General features: G+C 42.8%; 1 protein-coding gene across 11 annotated transcripts in view; it reads right to left on the bottom strand.

Moving 5' to 3' along the window:
* Positions 1–1563: 1563 nt before the first annotated feature.
* The window catches only part of apc (APC regulator of WNT signaling pathway), a 263447-nt gene continuing 237834 nt past the window's right edge, over positions 1564–27176 (bottom strand). For 10 of the 11 annotated variants that reach the window (XM_068029831.1, XM_068029833.1, XM_068029832.1 and 7 more), the window contains 5 exons: positions 20848–20987; positions 20318–20395; positions 19856–19972; positions 11497–11711; positions 1565–9135 (listed from right to left, as the gene is read on the bottom strand). In XM_068029831.1, the coding sequence (XP_067885932.1) occupies positions 2487–9135; positions 11497–11711; positions 19856–19972; positions 20318–20395; positions 20848–20987 (7199 nt within the window). In that variant the 3' untranslated portion in view covers positions 1565–2486. Of the gene's footprint in view, positions 9136–11496; positions 11712–12049; positions 12617–19855; positions 19973–20317; positions 20396–20847; positions 20988–27176 lie in introns of those variants that run through there. The other variant, XM_068029842.1, reaches the window with a different exon arrangement.

Genomic DNA, 27176 nt, shown 5'->3' with positions numbered 1-27176 from the left:
GCATCCGCAGTACTTCACTCGTGTTAAAATGCATGTTGCTCTCTTGTCCTTAAACCTGAAACAAATTAAATTAGCAGCAGACTGGTGGATAAATACTTAAGCTTTTGATGATTTCTCACCTATTACAGCTCCTTCCGTTATCACTTGATAGTTTGTCTCCCATTTCCCCCTTTCTCCAAGCTCATCACCTCCGTGAGATGCACCACACAATTCCTTCCCCACTCATACTAGCTGACATCAATAGTACACCAGCGTTAGACAAAGTCCTGTACCATTTCACAATTACCATCACCCCCCTCGTTAAATAAACTCAACTATGAATAATATACCTTCTCCAACTATCACCTATTCCCTAACCTCTCTAATGTCCTTGAAATTAATGCAAGGCTATTTTGTAGTGAAATCAAGAACCACTTTTCCACATAAATAGTAGTGGAAATCTGGAACACTGCCCCATAAAAGGATACGAGTTAATTGAAATTTTCAAGACTGAGTGATGGACTTTTGTTAGGTAACTGTATCAGGGGATAAGGAACAAAGGAGGGTAAATAGAGTTGAGAAACAAGTCAATAATGTTGCATGCCAGCCATCATCTAGTTGAATGGCAGAATAGGGTTGAGGGGCTGAATGGCCTACTCTTATTCCTAGCATGTCTTTGCCTCCCACCTCTCCCAAAACTTCCTATTCAAATTTCTTTCGTCTAGCTTCTGCCCTTCTCAACCACAGAAATAGCCCTGCCCAAAAACGTAAATGATCTCCTTTATGACTGATGTACTAATCCTTTTCATCTCTTCTCCTCTGTTGTCCAGTTTTGAGGGACTGAAGCAATGACTATTCTTCCCACCTGCACACCTGTTACCACTGGAGTTCCCCAAGGATCTATCTTTGGACTTTCTCTTCTTCCTGCTCCTTGGTGACATGATTCACACATTCAGCTTCCATAAATTGCCCCTATAGGTAGGTGGTAGGGAAGGTGGGGATGTGAGAGGGTCATGGGATTAATGTAGGATTAGTATAAATGGGTGGTTGATGGTCGGCACAGACTCGGTGGGCCGAAGGGCCTGTTTCAGTGCTGTATCTCTAAATAAAATAAAAATAAAATATGAATGATAACAAATGGCCCTTTCTCTCCAACTCCTCCCTCAACCCTTCAACCACCTCTATCCCGACAGTAGTAATTTTAAATTGATCTAAGAAAGTGAGGAAACAGGAGAAATATCTTTACACTAAGGGTGTCTGGAGCATGAGAATCCTTAAGCACTGGGAGTGTTCAAGTCAGAAGACAGTTGCATCTTTTAATGGAAAAATGGATACAAGCTCCAAGCATGGAAGATGCACTGAATTAGTTTTGGATTGTTCTAGCAAAGAACTGCAGAGACATGATGGTTGGCTGGCTTCCTCCTGTGTTACAAGCTTCTATGACTGCTTGTCTGTCATCAAGTCACAGAGTCATAACTTTCCCCAAGTCACTAGCACTAACATTCCTTACTTTATGAGTGAGTCCAGAAATCGCATAAAAACATCTGTTTTTCTTCAATGCAAAGTTTATCCACAAAAATTCAACTGACACAAACAGAATACGTACAGTAATAATTTATTTTGAAATGTCCATTTAGTTCTTTTGAAACAATGTCTGTCTCATTCAAAAAAGAGTAGCCATCTCACCTCAAATAACAATATACAACAAGTTACAGCATAGCAATGGCTCTAACTACTTTTCTGGTAAAATCTAGATCAGGAGAAAATACTCCAATCCAAAGCTGCTAGGTACAGACAATCTTTTTGCAGCACACACACAGCAGTGTATATTAATACACCGTAGCTATCTATGCACATCATGTGATCACAGAATTGAGTCATTGCTTCAGACAACATACCATCCGATCTGATCATGCACAAGAGCAGGCTGGGGAAGGCTGTTGCAGCAGAAATCATAAGGCTGTGAATTTCACAGCTGCATGATTGCTTAGAGGGTTAGGATACTTCACAATTACTAACATGGAATATTAATACTCATTTCATTCACTTTTTTTGCATGTATGTAATTAGATTCTAATTTTTAAAACTCCCTGACCAATTTTTTTGCTATTAAAATGTTGAACATGATTGATAAGTTTTAATGGACTTATCTAGACAATTTCCAAATATTTTTGTTATATAAGCCAAGCAATACATAAAGGATCATGGCAGGAACTCAATGCATAATGCAAGTAAAACTGACTGTACAATGTGTTGCCTTCATGAGTTGCAGGAATAATCTCAGACCTCCTAACCAAATGCATCTGTCAAATTTCCACCAGCATCTATATAGTTTCCTAACAAATATGGCTTCCTTAACAAAGACCCTCTGCAAGAGAAAAAAAGTAGATATTTACAAAAGCATGTAAGTTGATCAATAATTCTTGTAAAACCAGTCATCTCCAAATATCAGATAGTTGTGCCAAAATCATACATAATAAATCAATTTTCTACAACCATAGGTTATTTCAAACAGAAGTTACTAAATACGATCCAGAATGACGTTTAGGGCTTTGATTTCCACTAGATTCAGTGGTTTCAGGTTTAGAGCTCTCTTTTCTTTTATTGTTGTTTACAGGTGTTGGAATTTGTGATGGTCGTGTGGAGCTGTTATCTGTGCTACTTTTACGAGGGCTGGGTACGTAGTTGAAAGGAGTTACTCTTGCAGCAACAGTACCACTAGGTGAGTTGTGCTTGCTTGAGCTGTTTGAACTAAAAGGTGTACGTTCTGTGACAATTGTGGTCTCAGTTTCTGGTGAGGTAGCAGAACTATTCACAGCAGATTTTGCTTCTGTTGCCTTTTTCTCTGGGTTATCCAACTGCGTAAATGAATTTAAATGTTTTTCCATTCTTAGACCATGAGGAGGAGTTCTATGTTCTGAAGATGGTTTGTTCTGTCCATCACCTGAACCTTCTTCATCACTTAGAAATAATTTTTCAGACACATCATCGATAACTGGGGGCGTATTGCCTGTTGGAGATTTTCCAGGCCGAGGGTTGTTTATTGGGCAGTCCTCAATTCTCACCCACACATCCTCAGTCTTTGACACAGGAGGAGCCATCTGGTAAACTAAATGTTTGGATTCAACACTATTTATAGCTGAAGAATTCTGAGGGTGGTTGTTCAATTGTGGAATTTCATTATCTTTAATTTTCCTCCAAGTTCCTCTCAAGGGAGCTGGGTTTTCCTTGGCTTGTTTATTACCATGTGCAAAATTCCCTTGATGTGGTTTCTCATCTTCACTTTTTGCCTTTTCACTTGATTCAGAAGAAGCTGACAGAATTGATGAAGAACTCCCTGTTCTTCGCCATGTGCTTACTCGAGGAAGGGAAGAGGAATGTTTGCCATGTTCACGCTTCCATGTACCAGATCGGTTTACAGGAAGCCTTGAAGGGCTTTCAGAATGAGAACGAGCTATGTCATGTTTCCGCATAGGTCTCACTTCAAGATGTTCTGCAGACATATTCTGGTTTGGAGGTACTTTTCTCCAACTGCTAGTTTGATTTGGTAAATGACTGGACACCATATCTAGATGCTGAGATGGACTTAAAACTGGAGTCTGAGTTTGTGATCTAGTTGGTGATGCAGGCCTTGAAGGTGGTGATAAAGATTCAAAAGAAGTAGACTCTTCTAATTTTCTCCTCAATGTTGGACTTGGGGCTTCCTTTATAAAAGTAGACTGACGCATTAATGTAGGCCTTTCGGATCTTTCAGATTCACTGCCACTTGATTTTGTTGAAGACATTCTTGATAGTTCTACTCTTTTACCTGGTACAGTGCTACTGACACTCTGGCTTAGCCCCTTAGAATTTGATTCACTTCTTGTAATAGATGGTGTGCCCTTTCCTAGACCCATTTGCTTTGATGGGGCCTGCTGACTCAGTGGTCTACCTGGAGATGTGTAAGACATTCTTCCGGATCCTGAAGGTTTAGCTGAGGCAGTACCTGGAGATGATGTCCTTGGCAGTTGTGATAGCTTGTTTGAGGGGCTGATTCCATTTCTTCCTGGAGATATAGAATTTCGACCAGGAGACAGCATTGGTCTTGATAGAGATTGTTGGAAAGGTCTAGAAGGAGTAGAGTCTCTAGAGCCTGACCTAGAAGGTCCTTTGCTGCTTGATGCTCCCTGAGCATTTGTTTGCTTGCCTACTGGACTTGACTCTGATTTTATTGGAGTTTTAATACCTCGAGGTGAATTATTTGAATTATGTGCTGGGCTTGGACTTTTAGAGGTTGTATTTTTTGGTGGCATTTTCGGAATTGGGCTGGTGCTAGGTGAGCTGTTCCTTACACCAGGTATGTGAATCATGGTCCTTCCACGTGAGATCATAGGCATATTTGCCTGTTGAGTGTGTTTTGGCTGACTGGAAGCAGTCTCAACATTGGAACGAGCCTTCCCAGTTATTAAACTTTTATATACCCTTTTCCCTCCTCGAATAGCTTTAACATTTTCCTCGTCATTCTTTTTGTTGTCACTGGTGATTTTCTCACTAGGTTTCACGATTTTAGGGCCCTTATTGGAACTGAATGGTTTTTCTTCCTGGTCAGGTGTAAGATGAAAGGGTGATCCTAAGGAAATACCAGATTTAAGTGACAGAATGGAATCAGAATCAGAAGAACCCTGTCTTGACAGGCAAGCAGCAGCCTGGTGCAAGCTACTTACTATAGAATTCGCACCCTCTTGAATGGCTTTCCAGTCAAAGCTTTCAGAATCTGGAGAAAAAGCCTGTTCTGAAATAGGGCTTTGCACTTGCTCTCTTAAATTCATAGACTCGTCTGTCTCCTCCACTGACGCTGCAGAAGTATCACTTCCTGTATTTTCCCAGTTACTCTTACTTTTTGCAAGGTGCTTTTTCTTTCTTGGCATAGCTGAACTGATACACTCCTGTAGAAGGTCATCTTCAGAGTCAATACTAAGAGAGCTAAGGGAACTATTTCTAGAAAAGCACACTGGTGTGTCTTCAACATGAAATGACTTGGGTGCATAGCCAGAGGCTGGAGGTCTGTTAACAGCAACTTGGTTATTTGTGTGCTCTCCCTGTTCACTGTGCTGTGTTGCTTTTTTATTATTATTCTCCTGGTCAATATCACTGAGAGAACTTAGGGATGAATTACGAGAAAAGCAAACAGGAGTGTCTTCAATGGCAAAATTCTGCATTTTCTCATCTGTAACTGGTTCTCGGTCATTGTTGTCTTTTGGAGTTTGGGAGAAAACAGACTGCCTCTGTAATGCAGATTTTGACTGCCCTCTGCCTGGCAAGGATTTTTGACCTGGTTGTATTCTATCAGTAGGTTGCTGACTGTTAGGAATTTGTTCGTTATTACAATTTTTTACATCATTGGAAACTTTGTCTTTTTTGCCTTTTTCTTTTTTCAGTTCTGCTTTCTCTTTTGTGAGATCAGTATCATCATCATCAAAGTCAAGTGAACTCAGTGAATCATTTCGTGAAAAACAATATGGAGTTCCTTCAATTGGAGTATAATGATGCGGAGAGTCAAATACAAAACCTCCACGAATACGATTATCGTTACTTGGTGGTTTATCTTGAAAATCCCCAGCAGCATTTTTTGTGGCCTGCCTTTTGCTAGCCTTTTCCATGTCTTTCCTGTTTTCTGTGTAGCTGCCTTCAGCAGAAAAGCTACTTGGAGGATCAGATATAGATGCTCGTTGTAATGAACGTGCCTTGTATTCACTGTTCTGAGATAAAGGTTTCACTGGAGATGTTGGTTTTCTTTTCTCAGCCTCTTGCATATTTGAATTGTTCACAGATGTTGATGCATGTTGCACTTGATTCATCATTTTTTTAATTCTATAGGGTTTATGGCTCTTTCCTTTTGGCATAGCAGAGTTTATACATTCAGCTAGAATATCACCTTCCTCCATTTTATCATCTTGCCCTGGCTGAGCAGCAATGAGACCTTTTGCTGTCTCAGCATCATCCATACTCCTGCCCTCAGTTGGGATAGTATCTCTCTTTTCCATCATTGCAGATTCAGATGCAGGACGAATGCTTTCTGAATTTGCCAATTCATTTGGAGGTGACTCAATGGTGAGGTCACTTAGAGATGTAGCTGTTGAAAAGTTAATTGGAGTTCCTTCAACACAATAGACTCGTGGCATATCTTCCCTAAATATATCATGGTTAAAACTGACATGTTTTTGAGCATGGACTCTATTTTGATTAGAAAGCAATTTGTACACAGGCAATTGACTTGGTTTCCTTGCTACAGGAGGTGGTATCCGTGATGTTGTACTAGCAGTAGTTTTCTTTGCTTTACTTGAAGATTTAGTTGGCATGGCTGAATTTATGCATTCTTCTAAGATATCTATATCATCATCATCATCTTCCAGTATATCTTTCTCAGGTTCTGCAGCTTTCTCTGCTTTACGTTTATTTTTCACACTTGTATCTTCCTCCTTATCAGGTTCTTCAGCCCTATGATCATCTTCATAAACAGGAGGCATTATTCTGAGCTCAAGATCTTTCTGAATAAATGGTTCATCAAGGCTAAGAGCGCTTAAACTTGATGCACAAGAAAATCCATCTGGAGTGTTTTCTGTAGCAAAATGCATCAGGCTATCACCGTCCTGAGGAACCTGGACTCTTTGAACTGCTGCATTCACAGCCTCTTGCCTTTGGCCAGTCTCTCTGTTTTTAACATTAGTTTGTTCCTTGATTTTATGTGCATCTCTCTTTAGTTGAGCTGGTTGAGGTGGTGGAGTTTTACTTCTACTAGGAGGCATCGTCTGTCCTGGACTGTCTGGAAGATCACTTGGGCTTATAACTCCACTAACCATTTCACTGCAAGGTTCACTCTGAATGGAACTGGCAATTGATTGACTTTCAAAACTCCCCAGTGAACTGACTGAACTACATCTGCTGAATACCAAAGGAGTTTCCTGCACATAGTGCTCTGGTGGGCTTTTAGGAGTCTGTGCTCCACTCTTGGATGGTGATTTGGCACCTGAAGAGAACTCAACAGCTTTCTGCCGAGAAATATCTGGTTGAGACACATTGGTGGCCTGCAGCCTACTTTGTTTCATTCGTGTCTGCTGCGAAGTAGAGGAGCCATCACCTATTGTTGCCTCAGCAGATAACTGTCCATGATTTTCCTTGAGGTCAATAATCTGCAAAGTGGTGCCATCATCTGATACATGCTTGGCTTGGCCACGCCCTTCCATTTCATCCTCTGATGACAGAGATGATAGTGAACTACATCTTGAAAAGCAAATAGGAGTATCCTCTACACAGTAAGTTTGCATAGTTTCTTGGTTAATTGAAGGAGCCTTACAAGTGGCTGATTTCTGTACTGCAGGGGTGGCAGTTGTTCTAGTTTGTGCAGAGCTAGGGTGAAGTCGCCGCTGTTGAGTAGAAGTGCTGATTTTGGAACTTGGTGTGCTCCCACAACTTGATGCTGCAAGATCCTTTGTTGTGTCTTGAACTGAAGGACCTTTTGGGTACATAAAAGACTGCTTTTGTGAAGGAGGGATTTCTGAGGAATATTTCAAACTATAATCAATTGGTTGTTCAACATGGTGTTCTTCCTCTGTAAATTTTATACTGTAATTTGTGGGCCTGTCCTCTTCCTCCTCATGCTGTTCTTCTTCAGAGTACCGTTCACTGTAGTTGGTTGGTTTGTCATCTTCATAATCATCTACCTGGCAAAGAGATGGATTAACTTTCTGGTTCATTCTGTGCTCAGAATCAACTCTAATTTGTTCAGACTTGTTATGTGCCCTGGTGCTGTAAGAGCAATCAGACTGACCAAATCGAGGTTGGAATTTAATATGTGCTTCATCCCCACTGCAGGTACTTTCACAATAGATTGAATATTCAGAGGGTTGAGTTCTGGTCTGTTTATGTTCATTCCTTTTTATCTCCTCTTCTACAATATGCTTTTGCCGTGCCCACTGTTCATTTTGTGATGGACTCTGTCGGCCAGAATTTAGCTGTTCATCTGAATATTTAAGACTGTAATTAATTGGTGTGTCTAATTCTGCATCATTGTCATCTAAATGATTGGCATTGTGAATTTTGTTGGCAAGATCAGCTGGATATTTTTCATAATTGCAGAATTTGCTTTCGTCATCCTCTGAGTAAGACTCTATCGATGGTTTCATCTGCCCTCTTTTCCCATAGCCATCACTGCTGCTCACACTATTCAAGCTATCATTTGATGACCTCCTGTACTCCATTTTCCCATAAGGCATGGAAGTGGTTCTGTTGGAATTTTCAGGTTTAGCATAGTTAAAAATGTTCGAATGGGGATGAGATGATGATGCTCGTCTTATTCCAGTCCTGTCCTCTGGCACGCAATGTTGGTCAGAAGTAGATGCTGAATTCCTGCCCTCGGAGGATAAATGTTTACTTGATACCTCTTCCATCACCTTGGCTATTTGAGCTGCAGTGGTAGGAAGCTGTCTGCCTATCCGTTTAGAAGGATCTGGCACATTATCAGATGAAGAGGGAAATGAAGCAGTATCTGTTCCTCTTCGATCTCTTTCGACACTTCGGTCCTTTTCTGCTCTGGAACTTTCTACACTGCCCCTGCTGTCTCTTGATGAACAAGGTAGCATTGAAGAAGTCATGTATGGTGACAGCACAGTCAAATTTCCAGTGTTGAAACTCTCTGATCTGCATACCCCATCATCATTATGCCTTCCAGAGTCCAAAACATACTCACTGTATCGGCCTTGCTTGTGTCTTTGTCGATTGCGATGGGAGGTTTTGGGGCTCAAATTATCAATATTATCAAAAGTCTCTGATAATTGTTGAGCATCCAGTTCTGCTTCAAGAGCCTTTTGTTTTCGAACATGCAGAGATGGCAGACTTGAACCTGGAGACATAATGTTGGCATCTTTGTACTTAGCAGGTCTGTTGGCCATTAGGTTCCTCAAAGCTGCAGCACTTCCCATTGCAATCATTTTGTGTTTAGAATGGATTAGATTTTTGAGCATGCTAACTGCTCCCATGTCCCACAAAGATTCCTGATCTTTGGCATTTCGAGCAGAGAGATTCCAAAGGGTTCCACATGCATTGCTGACTATTGTCAAGCTGTGTGATTTTAAGTGCTGCAGCAATGTCTGTAGGCAATTGTTTTCTCGTAAGATTTGTCTGGGTAGAAAACGGAATTATTTAGAAAACCATTTATAAACCAAATACACACTAGCCTATATTAATTTTAATCAAGGCAAAAAAGCCCAAGAAATAAGGATAATGTGTTCAACAGTCACATGTTATTTATCAAAGTCACTTGAACATGATCTTGAAGTACTTAATGAGGCGGGGGGGGGGGGGGGGGGAAGGGTAGGGGGAAGGTAAGGTAAAGAGAAGGGGGAGGGGGCAGAGCAAGGGGGAGAGGGAAAGGATGGAGAAGGGAAGAGGAAAGGGAAGAGTGCAGGGCAGGGTTGAAGGGGAGTGTAGGGGAGTGGATTGGATTTACAATATTGTAGGTTTTCTACTGCAAGATAGCAAGCCATTATTTATGATGGTTATCTCACTAGGGGTATCCTGAAGTAAAACTGTTGTCCACTATGGAGAATCTTTGGCCTGTAGTTGGGGAATGTGCATGAAATTAAATATTTGAGAGACAGGCATTTGAGACCTCCCAGGGTGAACACAGATAATAAGCCATTGCTTTAGCTTGTCAGGTCAAGCCATATATCCACATCATTGTGGTGATATAGAACTCCATGGAAGCTGAAACAAAAACAGAAAATGCTGGAAATATTCAGTAGGTCAGACAGCATCTGAGGGGAGAGAAACAGAGTTAATGTTTCGGGTTGATGACCTTTTGTCCGACTCCATTTCGATGCTGCCTAACCTGCTGAGTATTTCCAGCATTCTCTGTTTTTATGCCAAATTTCCAACATCTGCAGTAGATTGCTTTTGCATCCATGAAAGTTGAGTTGTTTTTTTACATTGCTATCAAGAGATAGCAGGAATCTCAAAATGCTTTATACTTTGCCTTAAACAGTTTCAAAGTACCAATGTCATTTTACTTGACCATTTATTCTTGCTTCTGTTTTTTAAAAAAAAAGCACACCTTGCAATAATTTCAAATTAGTTTTAGTTGAGTGACATGGTTCGTCAGTGCGGTGTTTTTCCATCTTTTGCAGAAATCAGAAGCCTGCATTTTCACTATGTACATTATATACCCCAGCAATTTAAGGGCACATTCATCAAGAAATGCTGCACCTTTATGTCCTTGAGAAGATGCCACAAATCACAATCAGATAAATGATCACATGATCTATTCTAATGCTATTGATTGAGGGATAAAAGTTAGTAAGGACACCAGAAAAACTCTCCTGCTCTTCATTGAATTGTGCCATGGAACCTTTTTTGTCCAACTGAGCAGAAAACGCTTCAGTTTCACATCTCATCTGAAAGACAGAAGCTGAATCAGATGTGAAAGTAATAACACTGATCTAATGTTATACTCTACACATAAGGTTAAATTTGGGCTTATAGGATGGGTGGGCTTGACTATGGGGGCCGACTCCTACATTGAGCAGGAGTTGGATGTACTGTGAAGAAGTATGAATCGGTTCACTTTGAATACTCTGTGCTTTACAATATTATTATAAATTTTAAGATTCAATGCCAATATCAAAAATTGTAAACTGGGCAGTACTCAAAAACTGCATATACCGTAAGCTCAGCTAAGGGATCCAAGTTGAAATCAACTTGAGTGACATACACACACTTGCTTCTCGTTGATGAATATTTTCCAGCATGAGCTTTGTTCACCAATTTAAGTCTTTGAAATGACTATCTATATTTCTACATGTGAGCAGGTAAAATTTCTTGTAGAATCAGTTTCATTCTTCTATGAAAGTATTTCCCACATCATTAGTATGAGGGAGATGCTGGTGCAGTGGTAATGTCACTGAACGAGTAATCCAGAGGCCCAGGCTAATGCCTGGAGACACTGGTTCAAATCCCACTACAGTAGCTGGTGGAACTTAAATTCAATTAATAAATAAAAATCTGGAATTGAAAGCTAGTCTCAGTAATGGTACCATGAAACTATTGATTGTTGCAGAAACCTAACGTCCTTTAGGGAAAGAAAACCACCGTCCTTACCTGGTCTGGCCTACATGTGACTCTAGACCCACAGCAATGTGGTTAACTCTGAACTGCCCTCTGAAATGGCCTAGCAAACCACTCAGTTGTCAAGGGCAATTAGGGATGGGCAACGAATGCTAACCTTGCCCACATCCCATGAAAGAAAAAAGATGCTAAACAGAAAGGAGAATTTGCTTACAAGTGTGAACAACTTTATAATAGGTCAGTCTGTAGGTTCAAATTTATAAATGCCCAGAGTGGGCTAGCGTAGATAACTGATCCAAGGGGATAATTCACGACAACATTCAAAAGTTAAGGTATCTTTTAAATCACCATGACTACAGATATCAGTGATTTTTCATAAAGTTATGATAAATTATTTCTACAAAGAAAGACTGTACACACCTGTGATCTTCATTTGTAGCAATTAGACTAGAAACATTCCGTAGGATGCCACCTCCACTTTCAATAATGGCGAGTGTATTAGTTTGGCTTCTGTAGGTTAAAGTGCCGACTAAAAATGCAAGAGCACCACACACAGCACAAATGTCAGCCTTATTCTCAGTGCAGTGTGCAGATAAATTCCAAAGGGCACTAAGAACACTCTTTAGGGTTGACTCCTTTAAAAAACGAGGGAAAAATATACAATTTCATTTTTTTTTTTGATTAGCATGACTTGGGAGACATTTTTGAACATTTCCATGCTATGTATAATAGATTTTACATTGGTACATCAGAAAGATGCATATACATTTGAATGCTGCAACATATTTAATTTCTATCATAATTTTTCTTATTGCCTCCCCCAAAATTAAGATTATAAAAATCTTGATAGACAGCACTTGCAGCATATTACAATAATGTCTTTATACTGATTGAAATTTAATGAGACATTCATATTGTACTATTGATTCCCTTTGTAAAATAGGTACAGAAATATATTTATGCAAACACTTGCTTGGACATCGATCTTCTGACAATGACGGTCCTGAATGTTAGAGGTCTGACTAACGTAGAGCATTCCTTTTAAGACTTCACTCTGCTTGAGTTCAAACAATCCAACATTGTATAACATTTTAAATAAGAGTTTACTTCCTATCTTTTAAGTTTTTTATACCATGTACACTTGCCCTGGAGGTCAGTGTTGCTCAGTAATTGGTAGAAGGGCTGACATGGGCACAAACTTTCAATCCCCATGGGAAATGCTGTGCATCACCTCAACCTTCCAAACAATCTAGCTAAGATTCAAAGTGACATGGATGAAATTAATGCCTGGAACACATATCTTACCAACACATGGCACAGCTTTTGACCTCGTTACCATGTTGTAACTACAATATATTTTTATGAATCAGTGGCTTGCAGTTTGGAAATCTTTTTCTTGAGATATTAATCTTCAAGTTGCAAGAGAAAGTACAGGTTGGAAATGACATTCCACAAATTTTTAACTAAAGACCACGGTTATTTTATTCTTTATTGATTAAACTAAATCTAGACAGGAGATTGTAGAAAATGTTCACTATTTACAAAAGTGAAATTAACAGAAAATTATCTGACAAATGAAAACATACAAGACAGCATAGTATCTAGATCTAAGATTTTGGAGTCTCTGCTCAACTAGAGTTCAAATGAGAGTTTCAGGCATGGAGGTTAGCACACCTGATTTTTTAATACTTCCTCCAGGCCTTTAACGTTCACTCCTATTTAACAAAACTTTATGTTGTGAGGATAGAATCATAAAATGGTTACAATACAGAAGGAGGTCATTCGGCCCATCGAGTCCATGCTGGCTCTCTACAAGAGCAATTTATCTAGGCCCATTCTCACCACCCCCCCCCCTCTTTACTCATAATCTTGCAGTTTCTCGTCAAATATTTATCCTATTGCCTTTTGAAAGCTCCAATTGTATCTGCCTCCACCACAACTTCAGGCAGTGCATTCCAGATCCTAAACACTCTCTGCATAAAGAGATTTCCCTCATGTCCTCGTTGCTTCAATTGCCAATCACCTTAAATCGGTGTCCTCCGGCTCTCGACCTTTTTGCCAACGGGAACAATTTCTCCCCATCTACTCTTTCCAGACCCTACATGATGTTGAACACCTCTATCAAATCACCTCTCAACCTTCTCTTCTCTGAGGGGAACAGCCCCAATGTCTCCAATCTATCCAAGTAACTGAAGTCCCCCATCCCTGGAGCCACTCTTGTAAATCTTTTCTGCATTTTCTCTGTGCTTTCAAACCCTTCCTAAAGTGTGGTGCACAGAATTGTTAGTAGTACTCAAGTTGAGGCCGAAACAGTGTTTTATAAAGGTTCATCATAACCTCCTTGCTTTTGTATTCTATGCCCTATTTATAAAGCCCAGGATCCTGCAAGCTTTATTAATTGCTTTTTCAACCTGCCCTGCCACCTTCAACAATTTGTGCACATACACCTTGACATCCCTCTGCTCCTTCATCCCCCTTAGAATTATATCCTTTATTTTATATTTCCTTTCCTTGTTTTCCTACCAAAAGAATCATTTCACACTTCTATGCATTACATTTCATCTGCCATGTGTCCACCCAATGCACTAGTCTGTCTATGTTCTCTTGAAGTTTATCACTATTCTCCTCACAGTTCACAATACTTCCAAGTTTTGTGTCATCTGCAAATTTTGCCCTGCACACCCAAGTCTAGGTCATTAATATAAATCACGAAAAGCAGGGGTCCTGACACCAATACCGTCTTCCAGTCCAATAAACAACCATTCACCACTACCTTTTGTTTCCTGTGACTCAGCTAACTTCATATCCATGCTGCCATTGTCCCTTGCATTCGAGGGGTTTTAACTTTGCTGGCAAGCCTGTTATGTGGCACTTTATCAAATGCTTTTTGGCAGTCCATGTACACCACCATCAACCACATTACCCTCATTATCCCATCAAAAAACGCAATCAAGTTAGTTAAACACGATTTGCCCGTGAGAAATAGGTGCTGGCTTTCCTTAATTAATCCACATTTTCCCAAGCGACTGTTAATTTTGTCCCAAATTATCCTTTCTAAAAGCTTTCCCACCACTGAGGTTAAACTGACTGGCCTGTCAAAGCTGGGTTTATCCTTAAACCTTTTTGTGAACAAGGGTGTAACATTTGCAATTCTCCAGTTCTCTGGCACCATTCCTGTATCTAAGGTTGACTGGAAGAGTACGACCAGTGCTCCCTGATTTCCACCCTTACTTCCCTCAGTATCCTCAGATGCATCTGATTGGGTCCTGGTCACTTATCAACTTTAAGTACAGCCAGTCTATCTAATACCTCCTCTTTAATCAATTTTTAGCCCTGTGTCTCAACTATTTTCTCTTTCACTATGACTTGGGCAGCATCATGTTGCTTGGAAAAGCCACATGCAAAGTACTCAATTAGTACCTCAGCCATGCCCTCTGTCTCCATGCATAAATCCCCTTTTTGGTCCTTAATTAGCCCCATTCCTCCTTTTACCACCTTCTGACTTTTTTTTTTACTCATGGGATGTGGAGGACAGCATTTATTGCCCATCCCTAACTACTCTTAAGGAGGTGCTGGTAAGCTGTCTTCTTGAACTGCTGCAGTCCATGTGAGGTAGGTACACACACACTGCTGTTAGGAAGGGAGTTCCAGGATTTTGACCCAGTGACTGTGAAGAAATGGAGATATAGTTCCAAGTCAGGATGGTGTGTGGCTTGGAAGGGAACTTGTAGGTGGAAGTGTTCTCATGCATCAGCTGTCCTTGTCCTTCTAGGTGGTAGAGATCACGGGTTTGGAAGGTGCTTCGAAGAGCCTTGGTGAGTTGCTGCAGTGTTTTAGATTAGATTAGATTAGAGATACAGCACTGAAACAGGCCCTTCGGCCCACCGAGTCTGTGCCGAACATCAACCACCCATTTATACTAATCCTACACTAATCCCATATTCCTACCAAACATCCCCACCTGTCCCTATATTTCCCTACCACCTACCTATACTAGTGACAATTTATAATGGCCAATTTACCTATCAACCTGCAAGTCTTTTGGCTTGTGGGAGGAAACCGGAGCACCCGGAGAAAACCCACGCAGACACAGGGAGAACTTGCAAACTCCACACAGGCAGTACCCGGAATCGAACCCGGGTCCCTGGAGCTGTGAGGCTGCGGTGCTAACCACTGCGCCACTGAGTGTATATTGTAAATGGTATGCACTGCTGCCATTGGGCATCGATGGTGGCGGGAGTGAATGTTTAAGGTGCTGGATGGGGTGTCAATCAAGCAGGCTGCTTTGTCCTGGATGGAGTCAAACTTTGTGAGTGCTGTTGGAGCTGCACCCATCCAGGCAAGTGGAGAGTATTCCATCACACTCCTGACTTGTGCCTTGTAGATGATGGACAGGCTTTGGGGAGTCAGAAGGTGAGTTACTTGCCGCAGGATTCCAAGATTCTGACCTTCTCTTGTAGCGATGGTATTTATGTGGCTACTCCAATTCAGTTTCTGGTCAATGGTAACCCCCAGGATGTTGACAGTAGGTGATTCAACAATCGTAATGCCAATGAAAGTCAAGGGGAGATGGCTAGATTCTCTCTTGTTGGAGATGGTCATTGCCTGGCACTTGTGTGGCACGAATGTTACTTGCCACTTATCAGCTCAAGCCAGGATATTGTCCAGAATTTGCTGCATTTCTACATGGATTGCTTCAGTATCTGAGGAGTCACGAATGGAGCTGAACATTGTGCAATCATCAGCAAACATCCCCGCTTCTGACCTTATGATTGAAGGAAGGTCATTGATGAAGCAGTTGAAGATGGTTGGGCCTGGGACACTACCCTGAGAAATTCCTGCACTGATGTCCTGGAGCTGAGATGATTGACCTCCAACAACCACAACCATATGACATCGTGCTAGGTACGACTCCAGCCAGTGGAGAGTTTTCCCCCTGATTCCCATTGACTCCAGTTTTGCTAGGGATCCTTGATGCCACACTTGGTCAAATGGTGCCTTGATGTCAAGGGCAGTTACTCTCACCTCACCTCTTGAGTTCAACTCTTTTGTCCATGCTTGAACCAAGGCTGTAATGAGGTCAGGAGCTGAGTGGCCCCTGGCGGAACCGAAACTGAGCCTCACTGAGCAGGTTATTGCTGAGCAAGTGCTGCTTGATAGCAATGTCGACAACACCTTCCATCACTTTACTGATGATTGAGAGTCGACTGATGGGGCGGCAATTGGCAGGGTTGGATTTGTCCTGCTTTTTGGGTACAGGACATACCTGGGCAATTTTACACATTGCCGGGTAGAAGCCAGTGTTGTAGCTGTACTGGTACAGCTTGGCTAGGGGCGCGGCCAGTGCTGGAGCACAGGTCTTCAGTACTATTGCCGGAATGTTGTCAAGGCCCATAGCCTTTGCAGTATCCAGTGCCTTCAGTCGTTTCTTGATATCACGTGGAGTGAATCGGATTGGCTGAAGACTGGCATCTGTGATGCTGGGGACTTCAGGAGAAGGCCGAGATCGATCATCCACATGGCACTTCTGGCTGAAGATTGTTGCAAATGCTTCAGCCTCATCTTTTGCACTGATGTGCGGGGCTGCCCTATCATTGAGAATGGGGATATTTGTGGCGCAACCTCCTCCAGTTAGTTGTTTAATTGTCCACCACCATTCATGACTGGATGTGGCAGGACTGGAGAGCTTAGATCTGATCCGTTGGTTATGGGATCGCTTAGCTATGTCTATTGCATGCTGCTTATGCTGTTTGACACGCAAGTAGTCCTGTGTTGCAGCTTCACCAGGTTGACATGCCCTCCTGCAGTCTGCATTGAACCAGGGTTGATCCCTCGGCTTGATGGTAATGGTAGAGTGGAGGATATGTCAGGCTATGAGAATACAGATTGCGGTTGAGTGCAATTCTGCTGCTGCTGATGGCCCACAGTGCCTCATGGATGCCCAGTTTGGCACTGCTAGATCTGTTCGAAATCTATCCCATTTAGCATGGTGGTAGTGCCACACAACACGATGGAGGGTATCCTCAATGTGAAGATGGGACTTTGTCTCCACAAGGACTGTGCGGTGGTCACTCCTACCAATACTGTCATGGACAAATGCATCTGCGGCAGGCATATTGGTGAGGATAAGGTCAGTACATTTTTCCCTCTTATTGGTTCCCTCACCACCTACCGCAGATCCAGTCTAACAACTTTAGGACTCGGCCAGCTCGGTCAGTAGTGGTGCTACTTTTGGTGATGGATATTGAAGTTCCCCACCCAGAGTACATTCAAGTGCCGTTCAACATGGAGGAGCACTGATTCAATAGCTGAGGGGTGGCAGTAGTGGTAATCAGCAGGAGGTTTCCTTCCACATGTTTGATCTGATGCCATGAGACTTCACGGAGTCTGGAGTCGATGTCGAGGACTCCCAGGGAAACTCCCTCCCGACTATATACCACTGTGCTGCCACCTCTGCTGGGTCTCTCCTGCTGGTGGGACAGGACATACCCGGGGATGGTAATGGCAGTGTCTGGAACATTGTCTGTAAGGTATGGTTCTGTGAGTATGACTATGTCAGGCTGTTGCTTGACTAGTCTGTGGGACAGCTCTCCCAACTTTGGCCCAAGTCCCCAGATGTTAGTAAGGAGGACTCTGCAGGGTCGACAGGGCTGGGTATGCCGTTTTCGTTTCCAATGCCTAGGTCGATACTGGGCGGTTTGTCCGGCTTCATTCCTTCATGACTTTGTAGTGGTTAGATACAACTGAGTGGCTTGCTAGGCCATTTCAGTGGGCATTTAAGAGTCAACCACATTGCTGTGGGTCTGGAGTCACATGTCGGCCAGATTTCCTTCCCTAAAAGGACATTAGACTGCTTTTAATTCCAGATTTATCAAATTCAAATTCCACCTTCTGCCATGGTGGGATTCAAACCCATGTCCCCAGAATAATACCCTGGGTCTCTGGGTTACTAGTCTAGTGACAATAGCACTATGCTGCCGCCTATCTGCCTCTAGAAGACTTTAGGATTCCCTTTTATGTTAGCTGCCAGCATCTTCTTGTACTCTCTCTGCTTCTCATCTGTTTGTTCACATCTCATCTGAACTTTCTATATGCAGCCTGGTTTTCAATTGTATTGTACACCTGACATCCGTCATATGCACTCTTTGTTTGCTTCATCTTACTCTCTATCTCTTTTATCATCCAGGGAGCTCTGGGCATTATTTGTCTTACCTTTCCTCTTAGCGAGAATATACCTCATCTGTACCAGACTGCTCTCCTCTTTAAAGGCAGCCCATTGTTCCGTTACAGTTTTGACTGCCAATCTTTGATTGCAACTTATGTGAGCCTGATCCATTCTTACCCCATTGAAGTCGGCCCTCTCCCAATTAATTATTTTTACGCTGGATTGTTCCTTGTTCTTTTCCATAGCCAACCCAAACCTTATGAGACTATGATCACTGTCCCCTAAATGTTCCCCCTATTGACACTTGATCCACTTGACCCACCTCATTCCCCAGAACCAGATCCAGCAATTCCTCCTTCCTGTTGGGCCACAAACATCCTGATGCAGAAAATTCTCCTGAACATACTTCATAAATCCCAATCTATATTAGGATAATTGAAGTCCTCCATTATAACTAAGCTATAATTCTTGCATCTTTCTAACTTCCTTGTAAATGTGTTCCTCTATATCTTTCCCACCAGATGGTGGACTATAGAATACGCTCAGCGGTGTAATGGTACCTCATTTCTTAGCTCTAACTAAATTGATTCTGTCCTTGATCCCTCTAGGACATCTCCTCTTTCCAGCACTGTAATTTTCTCCTTAATAAATACTGCTACCTCGCCTCCTTTCTTTCCTTCCCTATCTTTTCTGACCACCCGGCATTCTGGAATATTTAGAACCAGGTCTCCATTATCGCCATGACATTACATTCCCACATGCTATCTGTGCCTGCAGCTCAGCAACCTTATTTACCACACTCCGCACAGTCACATACATGTACAGTAAACCTAATTCAGACCTTATTACATTCCCTCTCACTCTGACCCCACCTAATACCTTACTATTTCTGACTCTAGTGCAGTCTCTCCTAATCCTTTGTGCACCTTGTTTTTCTGGTCTAATATTACCTTCTGGTAATTACAAGTACTCGGAATCAAAAGTGACACTGCAGCCACCTTTGACTGGAACTTGCAAGTAATCAAGTATACAAATCTATTCTTCATGCAAGTCACTGTTTTAGAATTTGCAGCACTGGAGTCTATTTGACCCATTCTGCCTGCATCGGCTCTCCAATGGGAACCTTCTACTTGAATCCCTTCTCCAAGTTGTTTCCCTGCATACTTTTATATTCTTCTTGCTTAAATATTTACCAATTCCTGTTTTAAATTATGTTCAATAGTCACCCGTGGTAACATATATTAGGCTCTAATAAGCCCGTTTGAAAAATTTCTTCCAAGTAATCCATTCATTCTTCTAATGATCATCTTGCATCCACGTGATCTTGTGATTTGCAAAGCAATAGAAAGAATCTCTTGCTATTTACCCTCTCAAAACTTTCCATAATTTTGAAAACCATAAGTTATGTGGTGAATGAATAAAGCAATTCTATTTGTACAAGTTCTTATAGGATTGTCAGTATAGTCATGAAAACAATGATTCCTCTGCATATTGGACTTTAAGCAGCTAAGATGGCAAGAGAGAGTTCTAAATATTTGAAAGTCACATTTATGTAAACATTCTGAATGGAACATATCTGTAATTTTAAATTTGTGAAAGGAATTCCTCTCCTACCTTTTTCACATCTAGTGCACATTCCATTAATGCGCTCACACTTCCAACTTCACGTAATATCTTTTTACTGTTTACGTCTGCTCGCCATGATAAATTTCTTAATACGCTGGCAATTACCTACAACAGAAAAATATCTGATTCGTGCCACATTTGATTAAAAGGTGGAAAACTGTGCATCTGACGGAAAGGAAAAGCTTTAATTTAAGTGGATAATATAAGAGTTTGTGAGTAGCATCGTCCCAAGTTAAAGAAGGCATTATGACTAATGCACTCAACTATTACTTATGCCATTTTATCCAATATATTCTCAACTTGGCAAGACAGTAACCCCAAATAATGTATTTAAGAAAACCTTATACTTCAAATGATTTTATTTACTCAGTGATTTTCAGAGATTGTTTTAAGAATCATATATACTGAAGTTGTGACCTTACACTGAAAATTAAATTTAAAAACCTTCACCTGCTGTAGATCTTCACTTTCTGACTTCAGTTGAGCTACCATTGCTCTCATACAGCCTTTCATAGAGCAGAGTGTGGCCTGTGAAGGGGAGACATTATTGCAGAAGCAACTTTGACACAATGTAAATTATTTTTTTTTTTAAATGTTAAAATTGCTTAAACAGGATACATAAACATTTTAGTTTGCTTGTAGTTACGAACTGAATGTGTGGTGACTAGGGGGCACTGTTTTGTATTACAGCATATTGCTGTGCCACACAAATGAGTTTGATTTAAATCAGTTTTATCTTAATTTTAAGATAACTACTCATTCAAGTACATTATATTGGAATGTAACTATACACCACATTTGTTCTTATATAACATTATTTTTAAATGACACAGCAGTATAAGTAAAATGCAAACTTTTGCAGATGCTAGAATTCTGAAACAAATCAGAAGGTGCTGGAAACATACAGCACCTGTGAAGTGAACAGACAAATTCAAGTTTAGGATGCAAAATTTAAAACTTATCTATAACAAATTGCCTACCTTATTAGCAACATCCCCAAAAGTTAAATTTGTAAGTGCCATCCCAGCATATCGTCGCAAAGTGACACTGTAATGGTCATCAGTGAGTCCATACATTTCACAATCCACTTGCAACAATTCAGCTATTGCCTGTAAACCACCTGCACATTAGAATAAAAATGGCTAAAATTAAACGTATTCACAAAACTATTATTTTTAAGAAGCACCGAAAACAAGTCAGAAGCATCTTCAACTTAATTTTTGTCTGAAACAGCATTCCAAAAATTAATTCCAATTTCACCTTAAGGCTATCATTGTGTAGTATTTTGTTCACAGAAGAATCAATAAATCGATTCACAACAAAGTCTACATAAGATGTCAATATTCACAAAGTTCTTTCTTTAAAAGCAAGTCATTTATTTTATTACTGTTTGTGGGATCTTGCTGTACATAAATTGGTTGCCTACAAATAGTGACTATGCTTCAAAAAATAATTGACTGTGAAGCACTTTGAGGATGTGAATCCTTTTGTCCCTTCTAACGAAGCGAAGGGAATAAATCATAATGAACTATGAGATCTGATATATATTTGAGAGACTGACCATTAATTTATTTTGTATTACATATTCTAATTATACTTAGTATTTAAAATATAAAGTTGAAAACATGTTTCCAGTAACAGCACAAGCGTGCAACTAAGAAAATTTTCAAAATCTCAGATTATCACCCCACTCTCTCAACATAAACACACACAAATATATATTATATAAATGCACATTATATATATGCATAAAAATAAAATTATGTTTGCATACATTTGTCAACTTTCTCCAATATGACCAAATTTATAATGGAAACTATCTATGGGAACAGGTCATGCTGACGTTATGCTTTCCAATCAGTGATGGCAACTTAGAACCCTGATTTTACATTTGCCAGCTCCTCAGTTGGTACTGCAGAGAAATTCCTTTGCTACAACCAACTCTAATTCTCTGCTTTTCAAATTGACCTGGGTTTTAAATAACGAAGTGATTCCTGACAACGCTGGCCACCACTGACGTCATTAGGCTGTGCCGCGGTGCACACATGCGCAGACGGGCTCCTGCTCTCTGCGCACGCGCTGCGTTCCGGCTTGCCAAGACTGGTTAGCGCATGCGCCGATGATGTCATCGCGTGGCGTGTGCATCTTCAGGCAACGCACCTGGTCAGCCTCTGCGCATGTGCTTTAGGCAACGCCAACGAGTATTCACGCATGTGTCAAGCCTCGGCATGAGTTTCTGAAAGTGGAAGGAGGAGAGGTTTCGTCGGACATTTTCTCGCAATAATTTAGTCGTTTTGGAGATTTCAGTCTGCTTCATTTTTATTAGAAAGAGATTGCTCCAAGGTAAGTTGCTCTGAAAACATTTCTATTGTCAGGGGCACTACATGTGCTCCAGTCCACTGCACTGCACTAAAATCCTTTCCATTGTCTGGGGCTGTGTGCAGGCAGTACATGTGCTCCAGTCCTGTTGTAAGTTGCTCTGAAAACATTTCCATTGTGCTCCAGTTCACTGCACTGCACTAAAATCCTTTCCATTGTCTGGGGCTGTGTGCAGGCAGTACATGTGCTGCAGTCCAGCGAACAACTTTCCATCTAAACGATCACTTTCATTTCTGTAAAGTTTCAATGGAGTGCATTCTGTATTTCTTATCTCATCTCATGTTTCCTGTGTGCTCCCTTAATAGCCTTCCTGAACTGCAAATGTCGATGATGGCTACTTCAGTAGATTCCACAGAGCAGTTCCTTGCCACCTTCACAACCCAGGAGTTCGAGAGTTATGACGATTTCAGCAGTAAACTGGAGATGTTTCAACAGGTAGCATGATCTGCAGGCACATCCTGTGATGTGCCTTGTTATGTTTTACTGTGTTAACAATGCTGTTTAAATGCAATTTGCTGTTGTGCTTACAGGCAACAGGGAGTCTATTTAAAAAAGTGAGCACCCATACGCTTGAGAGGGAGAACAAGAGACGGCGAATCGAAATTCCCATCCGCTTTAAGAATGCCTCGGTGAGGCTGTGCCGTGTACACGATGGGCAGCCACGCATCTGTTCTACTGGGGTGAGACCGAATCAGAGGTAGGTGCTGCGGTCATTACATTTCCACTTGTGTAGTGTGTCGGTCCTGTAACGCTGTTCCTTGATGCGCATTGAATCAAGATTAGATTTGCAGTATCAATACATCTCGTCAGTGAGATCCTGTGCCCACAAAGCCACACGTATGTCACCGCCCCCCCCCACCCCACCCAGGATCTGTTTAATTGTCTAGGGACTGCCTTCATTGTGATTTCCTGGTCGACCACCTCTACGCAACCTCCTCTGCACTGTGAAACAGGTGCACACCAGCTTTTGGGACCTTGTCATGGTGCGCATGTAAACTGCTGCCAACAACACACCTGAGGATGGCTGACGTTTTGGTGAGGGCACGAGGAACTTGTGCGTGCTCATTGAATGTCTGTGTAACTTTTCAGGTATCTCGCCCTGGGCTGTGAGGTCTTCATCAGTGTGAAATTCAATATGAGCAAGAACAAACTGTGCGTCAGCTCCTACCATCTTGTACATACCGGTCATGTTTTGGATCCAGAATGTTTATGCTTCTATGCAAAGAGACGACAACTGAACCAGGAGGAAAGGCAGAAGGTAGAAGAGTTGGTCAAGCTGCAGGTGGGAACAAACAGCTGAAGGATTATAGCGAGCGTTCATTCAACAAGACCGTGACCTTTAGTGACATTAGAAATGTAAAATCCCGGCTCAAAACAGGGGATGACAACATGGATGCACTGTGATACGCTGGAGAAGATTCAGCAGTTCAGGGCCACAGTGCGGGTTGGCCTGCAGGGAAGCAACATCCTCTACATTGCCTTCATGACACCAGCCATGAAGGCCCACATGCAGGCCTTTCCTGAACTGCTATTCATGGACAGAACGTACAAAGTGAACAAATGTGGCTACCCTCTGTACCAGGTGATGGTGCAGGACAATGTTGATAGGGGCAGGGCTGTGTTCTATGCCATGGTGAGGAATGAGACGGCTCAGATGCTGGACGAGATTGTAGGTGTCTTTGTCGATTTCATGGGATCCAGCGCCTGCCGCGTGAGATCAGCCATTGTGGATAAGGACATCAAGGCGATCGGGAAGCATCTCCCAGCTGCAACGATTCTCCTCTGTCAGTTCCATGTGATGCAGAGCATGAGGAAGATCAGCAGCTACCCACTGAATGATGAACTGAGGGATCAGTTGTTTATGATCTGCAAGGAAATGGTTCATGCACCTTTGGAGGAACAAGATCACAAGTTGCGTAGAAAGGATTGGACACCTCTACCCACCCGTGCAGGACTACCTGCTTACAAACTGGATTCCACAGAAGGAGATGTGGGCATCATGTTCACACGGTGAAGTCCTAACGTTTGGGAACACCAACAATCGCATTGAGTCAGAGAATGGCAAGATAAAGCACCTGCTCCACTCCTCTTCATCCATGAAGGAATGCATCTCAGCGCTGATCTTCCACAATAGTGTCCTGGATCGGGAGAGCTCCTATCCCACATTCCTGCAGGGAGCCTCTTTCAAGTGCATTGCAGAGGCACCAGCAGATCTACAATCATTTTACACAGGATTCACCAGTCACGCTGTGAAGCTGATGCATCAGGATCATAGCCATATTCATCAAGTAAATGTCAAGCAGCAGGACAAAGGCACAGTGACTGTGATTTCTGGTGCCAAACAGTACACACTGCAGATACATGACGGCCAGGCTACCTGCAGCTGCATCTTCTCCATTCAGACTTTGTTGCCCTGCAAACATGCTATTGTTGTGCAGAGGCATCTCGGTCTGTCTTTGGAGAGGCTTGCCCCCAACTGCCGCTGGCGTGCATCTCAGACACCCACAAGGACAGGCATGGCTGCTGCCATTGTGATTACAGAGGAACAGCCAAGGCCCCTCAGCTACAATGAAAAATACCACTTGCTTTCAGATCAATTGTATCACCTACAACAGGCCGTTCTGCAGAGTGGAACGGCATCATTCATACGGAAACTGGACTGGCTGCGGCAACAGACTCTCCGCTGGCAGCAAGGACTGGCTGATGAGATGGAGCCAATTAATTTGCCCAACAATTGGCTGGAGGCACCTTCGGATGGAGGTGGCCACGAATGGACATCAGTCATGTGCCACAGTCCATGGATCCTGAGCGTTTCACCCCCTGGCCTAAAGAGCTGATGGACCATACATACGCCTGCCTGGATCATGCTGCAGAGCTTGTCAGGATGTGGAAAGGAACCTTGCATTTATGGATGAAGTGGGAGCGCACATTGGGATGCCCTTGGGGAACATTCACCATGAATAGACTGAGCTCAGACTCTTGTGACTTTGCCTTCTTCACATGGACAATACAGTAGTGGAATAGAGAGCCAAGCGCTCATTCACCACAAGGCTCTCCAGGAACAATCTCTTCAGTTGTGCATAGCAGAGACTCGGCCTGCCTGTCTCAGGGGAATGCTGGCGACACAACACTCATGTATCCATGCACAGCAGTGCCTCGAATGCTTCATGTACTTAATAAAATTTCTCAATAATTAAACCAGGAATTGTTGAGGTTTTTGATGCTATTTTCCCGACTTTGCAACTGTACTTCAGATATTCAACTGTGGTGTGGTCCTTGCAAGGGGGGGGGGGGGCGCGGAGGGCGATGGGGTAGAGGGGTAGGTGGGAGGGGGGGATAGAGGGGGGTGGGGGGAGTTGGGCTAGAGGGGGAGGTGGGGGAGTAAGGGGGGAGAGGGGGGAGGGAGAGAAGGGTGGGAGGTAGAGGGGGTGGGGGGAGTGGGGGTGTCGTGGGAGGGAGTGAAATTCAGAAGTGCCTGAAGAGGGGGATGCAAAAGGCAGAGACCAGACAGCTGCAATGCCTGAAGTACAGTTGGGAAGTAGGGGAGAAAGCGGCTGGATGGGGGATCTGCGGCTGGATGGAGGGGGCCGAAAGCGAGAGGCCGTAGAGAGCCGCGGGGAGCGAGCGGCCGAAGACCTTGGTATCGCCGGGTGTGGGGACCGGCTGGTACGTCTTTTGCTGTTACAAATTTATGGCGCATGCGCAGAAAAACATATTCCTCCTAACTCCCCCCCCACCCCGCTGCTCTCTCTCCGGCCGCTCCGCTCCCCCTCGCTGCTCTCTCTCCGGCCGCTCCGCTCCCCCTCGCTGCTCTCTCCGGCCACTCCGCTCCCCCCCCATCCCCGGCCCGTTGGCTCGCCCGCTCCCCGGCTGCTCCGCTCCCCCTAGGCCCACTCCGCTCGTCCCCCGTCCCCAGCCTGCTCCGCTCCCCCCCCCTCCCCGGCCCGCTTGCTCTCTCACTCTGGCCATTGTGTGCTGCCATGTGTTTGTTAGGTTGCCTCCGTGTGATTATTTGAACAGCGCCATCTTTAGTCCTGGCAGCCGCCTAAAGTCGCAGTCTGAGACGTTTTAGTGGCACATGCTGCATTTGCGCATGTGCCACAGCAGCGCCACCCAGCAGTAGTGTTGTCAGCAAATGCAGCCTTTAAATAAAAGGACGGAATGTACGACTTCAACTTGGGGACTGAATTATGTCTGAATATAAAAGTTTAAACTTCCTGTATGTCACGTTTATTTCCCATTTCATGATTTAATCCTTCCTGTGACCATAAGGTGCCAGGGTCAAGGATGTCATGGAGCAACTGCAGAGCCCTCTGAAGGTCCATATTGGTACCAACAACATAGGTAGAAACAGCGATGACTCCTGCAGGCAGAATTTAGGGAGCTATAAAAGAAACCAGCAAGCAATACCTCAAAGGTAAGACTTTCCAGAATATTCCCAGTACCATGCATGTGAGTACCGAAACAGAAGGATAGACCAGATGAATACCTGGCTGGAGAGATGTTGCAGGAAAGAGGGCTTCAGATGCCTGGGACCTTGGGATCTGTTCTGGAGGAGATGGGACCTGTACAGGCTGCACCTAAATAAAGCCAGGATTAATATCTATGTGGGGCGATTTGCTCGTGCTATTGAGGAGGGTTTAAACTAATATGTCAGGGGTGTGGGAAACAGGAGGTAAATTGAGAAAGGAAAACCAAGTCACACAGAGAATTGGGAGAGACAGTACTAGAGTAGGAAACGGTAAGGCTATGAGATCAGTGTAAGAGGGAATGTAATAAGGTCTAAATTAGGTGTACTGTGCATGTCTACGAATGTGCAGAGTGTGGTATATGAGGTTGGGGAGCTGCAGGTGCAGATAGCCACAGAGAAATACGAAGTGGCGACAATGGAGACCTGGTTCCAAAAAAGGGCAGGGCTGGAAACTAAATA

This window comes from Heterodontus francisci, chromosome 4 (genome assembly GCF_036365525.1).
Source record: "Heterodontus francisci isolate sHetFra1 chromosome 4, sHetFra1.hap1, whole genome shotgun sequence".
NCBI lineage: Eukaryota > Metazoa > Chordata > Chondrichthyes > Heterodontiformes > Heterodontidae > Heterodontus > Heterodontus francisci.
Note: the sequence above shows the minus strand (reverse complement) of the source record. Positions and strands in the feature narration are given on the sequence as shown.